This window comes from Podarcis melisellensis, assembly GCF_964234715.1.
Source record: "Podarcis melisellensis genome assembly, chromosome: 7".
Classification (NCBI taxonomy): Eukaryota; Metazoa; Chordata; class Lepidosauria; order Squamata; family Lacertidae; genus Podarcis; species Podarcis melisellensis.
Window position 1 is genome coordinate 86,246,643 of NC_138539.1, and position 11,941 is coordinate 86,258,583.

The 11,941-nt window shown below is 41.4% G+C and overlaps 1 protein-coding gene across 3 annotated transcripts in view; it reads left to right on the top strand.

The window, feature by feature from the left end:
- ARAP3 (ArfGAP with RhoGAP domain, ankyrin repeat and PH domain 3) overlaps nt 1–6,223 on the top strand; it is a 37,673-nt gene extending 31,450 nt beyond the window's left edge. For all 3 annotated transcript variants that reach the window (XM_081917707.1, XM_081917706.1, XM_081917708.1), the window contains 4 exons: nt 168–231; nt 2,764–2,901; nt 3,637–3,675; nt 4,995–6,223. In XM_081917707.1, coding sequence (XP_081773833.1) covers nt 168–231; nt 2,764–2,901; nt 3,637–3,675; nt 4,995–5,621 — 868 coding nt within the window. In that variant the 3' untranslated portion in view covers nt 5,622–6,223. The remainder of the gene's footprint in view (nt 1–167; nt 232–2,763; nt 2,902–3,636; nt 3,676–4,994) is intronic.
- The last annotated feature ends 5,718 nt before the right edge of the window (nt 6,224–11,941 follow it).

Genomic DNA, 11,941 nt, shown 5'->3' on the forward strand with positions numbered 1-11,941 from the left:
GGTCTTTGGTCCAATCCAATAGGGCAGTTTAGATGTTCTTTTGAGTCCTTTCCCTGGATAAACTTCACCAGCTGCTCCAGGGAATGCAGCACGGCCTGTTGAGCTAGGGAGTAGGGTGGGACAAAAGTCACCAATGTTGGCAGTAACAGGGAGTGTTTGTTCCACAGGTATTTAGCATGCATGGGGCAATCCGATCTGTGGGACTGGACCACCAGCATCCTGAAAGCCCAGGTGTGTAAGAAAGCACTCAGCCAGGAACATGCAGTGTTCCCTTCAGTCCAAGTTATGCATAGGGAATTGCTTTCAAGTAGTTTGCTAACGAAATATCTGTGATTGACCGTAACACTGATGTGATAGTTTTGTTCTGATTTGTGATGTCATCTCCACAAGAAACATTTCCTCGATTTTTCATCCTTTTATCTGGCAACGACCTGCCCTTGTAGTGACAACACCCAACTGAGTCTTACCTGCAAATATATTCAGATGGGAGATCTGCCATGGGTCACCCTCAGGAAAAAGCTCAACTATTCCTTCTTCAGGTGAAACTCACCTGTTTTCACTCCAAGGACAAGTTGTTCCAGATTTTCAGTGCATTTGTTGGAGAAAATGGTTAGAATCCAATGTGCAAGCATTTATGCTTGCATGACAGGACTTCCCTCTCTCCTCCCGCCCCCATGCATACCTAGCACCCTCCCCAAATTTGCTCCAGAGGTTTGGGGGAAGTTCTGAAACAGATATGAGGGGGCCACAGGGAGAAGAGAGGAGGGAAAGTCCCTTTGGGCAAGTGTGAATCTTTCCACCAACACAGTGGGAGAAGGAGTAGTCCTTCAATCACAGCCACCCTATAGCAAGTTTAATGTATGACATGAGAGGGCCAGAAAATGAATGCCTCCCTTCTTCACTATATGGCTACTTCTGTTTTGCAAATGTGAAGGTGGGCAAGAAAAATTGTGGCTCTTTCACCCAGCAAAGACGGGATGCTTTCCTTTCCTACAAGGCACAGTGAAATGGGGCGAATTGTGTGTGTCTGTACCCACACTCTTGTGCAACATAGCAAAAATGTTGTTGAAAAGCCAGCAAATTAAAAGGGAAAAGGAGAGGATGATGTTGCCCCTTTTCTATTCTTTTTTTCAACCATAGCCTTTTTAGTGTTGGGGAGGTACATTGGCTGTGCTTCCTTTTACTAAACATTTTGCAGCAGCCGCCTCCTCCAGATGCAACTCTTTCATTAGTAATGTGAAGTTCCCTAAAGGGTTAATGATGAAACCCAGATAGAAATAATCAGAAGTGCCATAAATAGTCCACTGCTTTATAACAGGTTTTTGCTTTGCAGCCATTTTCTGCCTGCAACGATAAAAGGGAAAATCTTTGAACTCCGTTCCAAATAAAAAACCATTAACGGAGCTGCAAACTTTGCACGCTAAGCTTTCTACCAAACATCATCTTTGCCTCTGACAGCAGGTGCCTGTGTGATTGTGGTGGGTGCTGGGCTTATTGTGCATTTTAAATATTCCACATAAGTTAATGCTGCATTTCCAAGTCCTGTATGCAGACAGACTGCATTTGTGACCAACTTATGGTGGAAGACATCACTCATTCTCTCTTAGCCTGCCCCTTACATAGAGACCCAAGATACCACTTTCTGAAACCTTTGTTCACACAAGCAACCAAGTACACCCCAGCAGAAAGGGTTTGGTTTCTTTTAAGTGACAAATATAGCTTTGTAACACAGAGAGTGGTCCTCTATGCACTGGCTGCAAAAAAGAGAGGAAAAAGGAGATATGGTGATTTTATCTAAGTTGTTTTGGTGATTCAGTGGTTTAATATGAAATCAAGGTACAGTGGTACCTCGGGTTAAGAAATTAATTCATTCTGGAGGTCCATTCTTAACCTGAAACTGTTCTTAACCTGAGGTACCACTTTAGCTAATGGGGCCTCCCGCTGTCGCCACACCACCACGGCACAATTTCTGTTCTCATCCTGAAGCAAAGTTCTTAACCCGAGGTACTATTTCTGGGTTAGCGGAGTCTGTAACCTGAAGCGTCTGTAACCTGAGGTACCACTGAAGATTTAAGCGTGTTGGTGTCTCTGTTATCTTCTCTCATCATGGATGCCAGTTTATATTATGGATGTATGTTCTGTAATATTTTATTCATACTATTGCTGCAAGTTGGTCATGACCTTTGGCTTGAACAATAAACTTCTGAACATAATAATAATAATAATAATAATAATAATAATAATAATAATAGTTGCCTGCCTCTTGTGAAGGAAGCATGTTGGTTCAACAGGCAGTCACTGCAAGCGGTTAGTATCTATTACTAAGAACACACTTATAGAATAACAAAAAAAAATCCATTGCATCTTCTACTCAAAAAGGCAAAATAACCTTGCAGGCCTGAAACAAGAGATATCAAAGGATGGCTCTCTCCTAAAATCAGTCTCAAAAAGTAGCAACTGGCCAGATGAAATGTGGAAGGGGCAGCCATGTTTTGATGTATTTCTCCACAACTCGGCTCACTTCATGTCAGAACTGGGCTGGGAGAAAGCATTTGAAGCAATGGCCCAGATTAAGGCAGGGTACCACCTGCCCTCATGCACATCTTTTGTTGTATACTGGTACATTAGAGCCCCATACCTAGGAGTAGGGAATGTCTGACCCAACGACCAGACGCATGCCCCCATTGGAGCATGTCATAGGTGGCATGACATCAGTGAATGTGTTGTGACTGGTAATATAGTTGTTGACTTCCCTTCCTTTAGCATGACAGCATCCGCCCGGTCATCCTGCGTCGGCGCTCGTCTTCTGACCTATCCAAGCAGAAGTTTGGCACCATGCCCCTGATCCCTCTACGGGGAGACAGCACCAATCCCACCATGCTCTCTGCTAACCAGACCCTGGTAAGGCTGCATGACCTGGCTCCTGCTGAAGCCCTGCTCTTCCATGAAACAAGAGCAAGCGTGCAAAGCATGCACAGCTTTACAATCCCTGTGCTCAAATGTAAAGCATTTCCCTCTGCTGGTTCTATGTCCTAAGAAAGTGGTACAGTTCGTGCCAGAGCCCAGGAAGAGTAATTGGTGGGTGACCTATTTCTGTGTTTAGCCGCAGTTATGAGAGAGTCACTTCCTCATTAGAAGAGGAATTAATTCCCACATGATGTCTGAATGTGCTTTATTGAGAACACTGTCTTTGCTCATGAGTAAACCTCCTCAGCCTCGTCCGTGAAGCCAGGGCCTCTATCTTAGAAGAACAATTGGCAATGAAGCAACCAACGAATTGCTTCTAAGAAAGCTCTTCTCAGCCAATAAATCTGAATTGGTGTTCACCTTGAGCAGATCTCTTAGCTGGTTGAGGAGCCACCAGCCCCTTCACCTTGTGGCCTAGAGGGCCTCCTCATGACTTATTCTTCTGGTGCCCTGGATTGTAGGTGGAAACTGCATGCCCAGAAAGAGCAACAGCAGAACCTTCTGAGAAGGAAAAACAAGATGGTATAAAAATAAACCCAGCGACCCCAACCTCTGGATCTCTGCTAAGCTTTCCAAGTCATAACCAAGACTGATTAATCTGCTCTTCCTTCTTGTCTGCTTGTGGTGTGAATTGCATCATCTGACCACTTTTATTCCTCTTGTTTGCAGCACCGCCTGCACACACGAAGGACACTGTCCATGTTTTTTGTAAGTACCTATGCATTTACAGTATTACATACTTATCCTGTATCCCTTACACTGTTAATAGAGGGGGGAAATACAAAGCTTTCTCTCAGAGGTAGATCTTGAACCCTTGTCTCACAAAGAACAGGGTGAACCCTCCCCAGCTCTCACCTGGGAGCTTACCTTTCTTCTTCTCCCAGCTTCCCACCCTGGGAGACCTTCCCTTCTCTGCCTCTCGCACAGGGTCTTTCATCAGCCAGCCATCACCTTCCTGTGTGTACCCTCATTAACCCAGAGAAGATGACATCAAACAAAAAACAAAGCAAAAGCATAGTAGATCAAAGAAAAAAAGAGAAAGAGCAAAAGCAGGAAGCAAACGATAATGAAATGGAGGTCCCCTCCATTTCATCATCTGTTGCCTCCCGCTTTACTATTCCACTCTCACGTTCTGGCAGACCTTGATCGGTATTTTCCTTCAAAGGTTCTGTGCATTCTTTGGTTTGATCTTCCTCTGATCCATTTTCATTCACCATTTTATGCATCACGGCTCCAGGCCAAGGAGGAATCCGGGCCGTGGTGCTGCAGAATGTCTGTGGAGTGGGCAAGCGCTCCCTCTTTCAAACCCGGTTGGATCTGGGCCACCCCAGAATGGAGAATAGCCAAGCTGTCTATCCTGAGCTGTCTATCCTGAGCCTTTTCAGACAACTTGAACATTGTCCATGCATGCCAAACAAAGTGTGAGCCACTGACAAGCTTAGTTGCCTCTAGCCTCACCCAGGACTGCCGTCTGCTATGGCAAGGAGAAGGAAGAGTGGCAGCCTGGGCCTTGACTTGTGGTCGAGGCCTATTAGACACTCACACCTGCAATGTCAGAGCCAAACCAGGGCAGGAGGCCAGACTTCTAGGATTTGTGTGAGTGCACACATAGTCCTGGGTAGCTTACTAGACTAGGCTTGAGCCTCAGGCAATTAGGTTATTGGTCCAAGCTGCAGAGACCTAAAATTGCAGAACCAGGGCCAACCCAACCTTGAGGTAGACTGAGGCAGCCACCTCAGTGGCAGAATCCCAGGAGGCAGTGTCCCCATGAGTGTCCCACCTGCTCCTGCTGCCACTACCACTGCAGAAGCAACAGTGGTTTCTGGTGAGATTTTGCTGGAAACCGCTGCACAACCCCAGTAAATGAGGCTCAACGGTGGTGGAGATGGCACCTTCCTGTTTTGCCTCAGGCAGAAAAACAGGACAGGCAACCCCTGCTCAGAACAATTGTGGAATGTTTCTTTCTGCCGTGAGCCCAAGCTATGGCAAATCCATTAATGGCCTCCTTTTGCCTTGACTCCTCACAGCCAATGAAAATGCATCAGGATTCACTAGAGGAGCAGCAGGAGGCGGCTGAGTCTGAGCCTGTCTATGAGGAGGTGGGAAACTTTGCTGACATGGGATTTCTGGAGCTCCAACAGTCCCTGCTGCCTCCCGTGGACCGAACCAAAAAGCCAGTTCCATGCTCAGAGCAGGCAGTATCCAGCTCACTGCCCCCCTGCCCAGCCCCCAGGACATCTGGAATCAACATGGCAAAAGGATGCTGCTTTGAGAGGACCCTCAGGCTGGAGGGGAAGGACCTCCTCCCAGACAAGCTCCCAGGACACAGTGTGGCCCCAAGTGCTGCTGTAGAGAGAATGACTGAGTTGCCTCAAGGGCCGCCTGCCCCAGACTGGGAACAGGAGCAGTCAATAGAGGCACCTGCCTCCCCTCCAGAACCTCCAATGGGAGAGGAGCCTCAAGTTGGTGCCCCCAGGAAGAAAAGCTTCCAGGCAGACTTGTCCATCAGTGACAAACTCATGCAGGAGCTGAGTTCTGCCATCCTCCGGAAGAACGAGTGCCAGGCACCTGCCACAGTGGGGAAGCAGAACCCCCGGGATGGGGCCCAGGCACAGCTGGAAGGGTCACGGGATCTGAGGACTGAGATCCCTTAAACTGGAACTAGGCTCAGCGCAGTCCTGAGCATGACGTGAATCGCGGGAGGCTGCTGGTCTGCATCACGTCTCTGCCTGTGATGGGCAGAACCAAATACCCTGCCTGGAAGCATTGCATTAAGAAATCCTCTCCTCCTCTCGAACTATTTTATCCTTAGAGTTCCCAGCCACTTCTAGAGAGGAAGCGTGGTGGAAAGCAAGGTGGGGTGATGTTTACTAAGGCAAGGGTGGTGCCCCCCTCAGCTCCAGCTCATATCCACATGCAGAATGTGGTGCTGCGTGCAGGATTCAGGTTCCTGGGAACCTCAGCTTTCATTTTTACAAGTTTCTAGCCCTCATGCTAAGATTATACTCTTGCCTGCCTATGTGCAATGCCTGAATGAAATCATAAAAGTCAAATAGGTGGCTGAGTAGGTCCTGTGATAATCTGAACATGTCACAGACTTCAGCTGTTCATGGTGCAAAATTTGGATGGCGTGGCCATATATTTCTGTTTAGACAGGCCTGCACAGGGAATAAATGTTCTTGAAAAGGTAAGGAAATCCTGAGCATTTCCAGCAATATTCATACTGCCACTTGGAATAAATGAATTTTGTACAACAGAGAGCAAGAGAGTTTGTTTATGCTGAGTTATCTGGAACAGAGCTGATTAATGTGCATGGTAGATATGGGAGCCAAAGGTTTGTTCATACCGTACTGGAGACAAGTAAATTAGCCACAACTGCTTGGAGATTGGTGAAGGTAATGCGGTAAACCACTTCTGAGGTGGTGATGGTGACGGGGTGAAACTCTGAGGAAATGTCTCAAGACTGCACATTCCAGTTGGCCCTCAGGATCCAGAGGCAGTTAAGAACACACTTCACTCTTCTCAGTTGGACATCTGAACTTCACAGAATCATAGAATTGGTCATCTAGTCCAACCCCCTGCTATGCAGGAATCTCAATTAAAGCATCTATAACAGATGACCATCCAACCTCAAATGATTTGGATCACCACTGGGACATGTGCCATTTTCCTGATGAAAATTCTCCTTCCCTTTTTGCCCTAGGCAGCAAAACATGCAGCTACGCATCTCTAGGTTTTGCCCTGTGGGACAAAAAGCATCGTGGAAGTTTTTTAAATCAGGAAAATGCTGGGAGCTCTAAATACCCACCCATCCCTACTGCTATTTTTTTTTTTTTTAGTTGTGGCTTTCCCAATGGTAACATCAAATCTGACTCTCAGATTCATTTATAAGCCAGGCAGCGAACTTGAAATCATTGGAATCAAATCTAAATATTTATGAAAGTGAAGCCAAAAACAGAGCCAGCTATTCATCTCTGTTCAATAAACAATTTAATTCCCAATATATTATAAAGGAGGAAAGAAGTGTACTAAGGGAAGTAACAGGGTAATTTGAGAGAGGACAAAGTTTGAAAGAAACACAAGTGGGCTACATATAGCAAGTGTTAAAAAATAACATAACATTTAGTTTATATTCAACATGTCCTTTCCAACATTCAACAAAAGGAAAACTCTCATCTGCCAGCTGAAGTCAAAATGGCACAAAATTCGAAATCCAGCCAGGTGAGAGCTTGTTTCCAAAGAGGCAAGCTGGACATCCTGACCAGCAGATGCCATATTATGGGTAGGAAAGAGATAAGAGCTATGAGGCATTCAACTCTGCTCTTAGGACCTGGCCACTTAACAATTAATATACAGTGGTACCTCGGGTTACATACGCTTCAGGTTACAGACTCCTCTAACCCAGAAATAGTACCTCAGGTTAAGAACTTTGCTTCAGGATGAGAACAGAAATCGTGTTCTGGCGGCGTGGCAGCAGCAGGAGGCCCCATTAGCTAAAGTGGTGCTTCAGGTTAAGAACAGTTTCAGGTTAAGAACAACCTCCAGAACGAATTAAGTACTTAACCCGAGGTATCACTGTATATACATATTCCTCAAAGCAAACAATTGATCAGAGGTGAATAAATGCACAGGGAGCATGTTTACCCTGTTTTCATATTTTTAAAGGGCTGCTGTGGCATTCGTATTGTCCCATACACCACTAATCCGCTGCCACCAACCAGGTCCTCCCCAGTAAATCACTTAGTCTCAGTCAGGTTCTCAAGTTAACAAAGAAGAGTGTAGTTTATTGCAGACACAAACAAACTTTAACTGCATTCCAAACGTTGTTACTCTTTACCTTCTTAGTCTTATTTTATCCTGTCTCTATTTCTACTACCTCCCCTCACACAAGAACCAACTGCACTGTCTCTTTATTTCCAACTGTTTGCCAACTGCTTTTCCAACTGCCTTTCCCAACCAACCAACCAACACACTAAAATGAACCAACTACCCACTAGAACCAACCAACTACCCACACCCAAACCTCAGGCAAAGCCCTTTTATAAACAGGTAGGCTCTACCTCCGGCTTTCCTATTGGTCTACATATTAACCCTTTCTCTCCCCCTGTACAGACATTTTTAAACAAACAGGCAAACACCACATCACTCCCCCCTTAAAGACGTTTTAACTGAACAGAGTTTTAACTGAACAGAGTTACAGTCCTGATCAAACTGCATTAGACATTTAAAACAACTCAGTTATCTACAGGAAAAATTATTAAGTGTTCATGGTTAACCTTCACCATCTGTTCTCTTGATAAAGCATTGGCCACAATGTTCAGGGACCCTTTCACGCTTCTTATGGTGAAATTGAAGTCCTGCAGCAACAGGGCCCACCTCATCAGTTTGCTATTAGTTCTCATCATCCTTAGCCAAAGCAAGGGTGAATGATCGGTGCACAGTATAAATTTCTGGCCCCAGATGTATGCAGACAAAGCTTTTGACAGAATTCATAGGGTTTGTGTTATGTAAATTTGGTTTCCCCATAGAAGACTGTAATTGGATTAAAATGAATTATAAAAACCCAACGTCCCGGATTGTTACAAACGGAAGAATTTCAAATTTGATTAGTTTAAATCGAGGAACGAGACATGGATGTCCTCTTTCTCCGTTATTATTTAATCTGTGCCTGGAACCATTAACAAGAACAATAATTCAGGATGAGCATATCAAGGGTGTAAAACACAACAAAGATAATTACAAAATTGTATTATTTGTGGATGATATCCTTTTATTTATTACAAAACCAGAAGATACAATTCCAAAAATTATGGAGAAAATAAAAACCTTTGGCAGAATATCAGGATATTCTATAAATTGGACAAAATCAGAGATTTTACCAATTGGGCCAAGGGCTACATTGTATAGAAACCATCAATTTCGGATGTGCAAAGACTTTATTAAATACTTGGGTATAATGATTTCATTAGATATAGACCAAATTGTAAAATTAAATTTGAATCAAATTATAAATGAGATTTCTTTTGATATTGAGAGGTGGGGAACTCTAAACCTTTCCCTTCGGGGAAAGGTTAATGTCCTCAAAATGAATGTTGTTCCAAAGCTTTTATACATTCTTAGAGGATTACCAATACATATTCCCAAATTTTACTTCCAAAAAATAAATCAACTATTTAGATTGTGCCTGTGGGGTACAAAGCCACCAAAAATATCACTACATAAAATGCAACTTCCAACTAAGGAAGATGGCTTTGGTCTCCCAAATCTGGAACTATATCACCAGGCCTACCTGCTGAGTAAGACTAACGATTGGAGAGATAGCAGGAATCCCAATTGGGCTACTGTCAAATATAGTTTCTTTGAACCTCTTGAAGGGTGGACTAAACTCGGCTCTAATTTTATGAAATATCCTATTATTCTGGAGACTATTAAAGCACCTATAAAAATTTGGATGGATATAAATAAAAATAATAAGGATGACCCCTACCAACATGAGAAATTAACAATATGGGCCAACCCAAAATTAAAAATTGGAAATTAAGTAATAATTTGGCAAAATTGGATGAAAAAAGTTATTTTGACATTGAATCAATTAATTGATGAAAATTATAAATTTGTGGAATATAAGACTTTGCAAGTAAAGTAAACACAGTGAAACACAACGGCAATACATCCTATTGAAACATATGTTGGAAAGGCAGTTTGGTCCTGACGCTATAGCATTATTGCAAACGCCCATGCTGCTACAAGATTTAATTTCTGCAACAAAAACAAAAAACTCTACACTCACACTATATAAAACCCTACTCAACTAGAAGAAATATGATTTAGAATATGATAGACAATAATGGAGAGAAGAGTTAGGGGTACAGATAAGAGATGATATATGGGAGTCAAGTATAAAATAAACAGAAATAGAATCTATGGATCTAAGACTAAGACTTATTCAGCAGAAAATAATACTCAGACTCCAGCAAAACTTTACCTGAAGAAAATAAATGCAGACAACTGCTGGAGATGTGGAAGTGAAAATGCGAACTTAGTACATATGATGATTAACTGCCCGATGATAGGATCATTTTGGTGTGAGGTGAAGATATATATAGCAAGAGTAACAAAAAAGTTGATATTGAGTTTAGAAAAAGCAGAGATACTGAACAGATCGATATCAGATCACAATCCAGTATCAGTATATATGAAATTTCAAAATCATACTAAGAGAAGGTGGAGAATGAACGAGGAGGTACGGAGAGACGATCAAAGGGTTAAAAAGGCTAAGGAAATATTGAAAGAATTCTATGAAATAAATGAAAATCAGGATACGGATAAAAAAATGATTTGGGAAGCGAGTAGAGCCTATATGAGAGGGTATGTAATACAACAGATGGGAAGGATAAGGAGAAATAAAGATAATAATATTATGGAAATAAATAAATAAGAGAGAAAGAAATTTTTTTAGTGAAAAACCCCAAAAATGAAGATACCCTACAAAAAATAAAGAACTTACAAGCCCACCTATTGAATTTAATAAATAGAGAAGTTGAGAAAAAAATTACATGGACAAAACAAAGATATTTTGAACAGGCAAATAAACCGGGTAGGATGCTGGCATGGTTTATTAAAGAAAGACAGGTAGAAAGAGTAATAAATAGAATTATTGATGAAGAAAAAGAAATTATTGACCCAAAACAAATCAAAGAAAGATTTATAAAATTTTACAAAAATTTATATAAAGTAGAATTGAAAGAGGAAAAGAAAATCCAAAAATACTTATTAGAAAATAGATTACCAGATATAGAAGAAGAATACGCAATTTTAAATTCAAATATTGAACTTGAAGAGATTTAAAAAGTGATTAAAAATATGAAGGATGGGAAATCGCCAGGACAAGATGGAATCTCAGTAACATATTATAAAAAATTAGAGGAAATAATAACACCCAAATTACAATTAATTATGAATGAAATTTTAGACAAAGGAGAAATACCCAATTAGTGGCAAGAAGCATTGATAACCCTTATCCCAAAGCAAGGTACAGATTTGAGACTTATAAAAAACTACAAGCCAATATCTTTATTGAATATAGACTATAATATATATACTGGAGTTCTTGCAAATAGAATGAAAACTCTGCTAAAAAGGGTAATTAAAAAAGATCAGGCAGGATTTTTGCCAGCCAGACAAATAAAGGACAACACTAGAATATTTATAGTCTTAATAGAATATGCCGAAATGAACCCAAGTAAAGAAATTTCAATGCTTTTGGTAGACACTGAAAAGGCATTTGACAGTGTCTCTTGGAAATTTATGATCAAAACCTGTGAAAGTTTAAACTTAGGTAAAAGATTTATGAATGGAATTCAAGCAATCTACAAAAAACAAAGAGCCAAATTAATCCTAAACAACAAAATTACAGAAGAATTCGACATCGAGAGAGGGACACGACAGGGATGTCCTTTATCCCCACTCCTATTTATAACAATATTAGAAACCCTATTAATAGCTCTGAGAAAGGACAAAGAAATAAAGGGCATATGTCTTGGTACACAGTGTTACAAAGTAAGAGCATTTGCAGACGATGTGATCATTACAACCAAAACACCAAAAGAAAGTATAAAAAAGCATTAGAAAGAATGAAAGAATTTGGCGAAGTAGCAGGATTTAAATTGAACAAAGCTAAATCGAAATTGATAACTAAAAATATAGCTGAGAAAGGGAAAAAGGAATTAGAGGAAACAACAGGACTAAAAATAGAAAATAAAGTGAACTACTTAGGGATATGGATTACAAATAAAAATACAAATTTATTTAAGGATAATTATATTAAAAAATGGAAAGAAATTAAAGGAAGTATGGATAAATGGGGAAAACTAAAACTATCATTAGGAGGAAGAATATCTATGATTAAAATGATGATACTCCCCAAAATTCTATTTTTATTCCAAACGATTCCAATTGTAATAGGAACTAAATA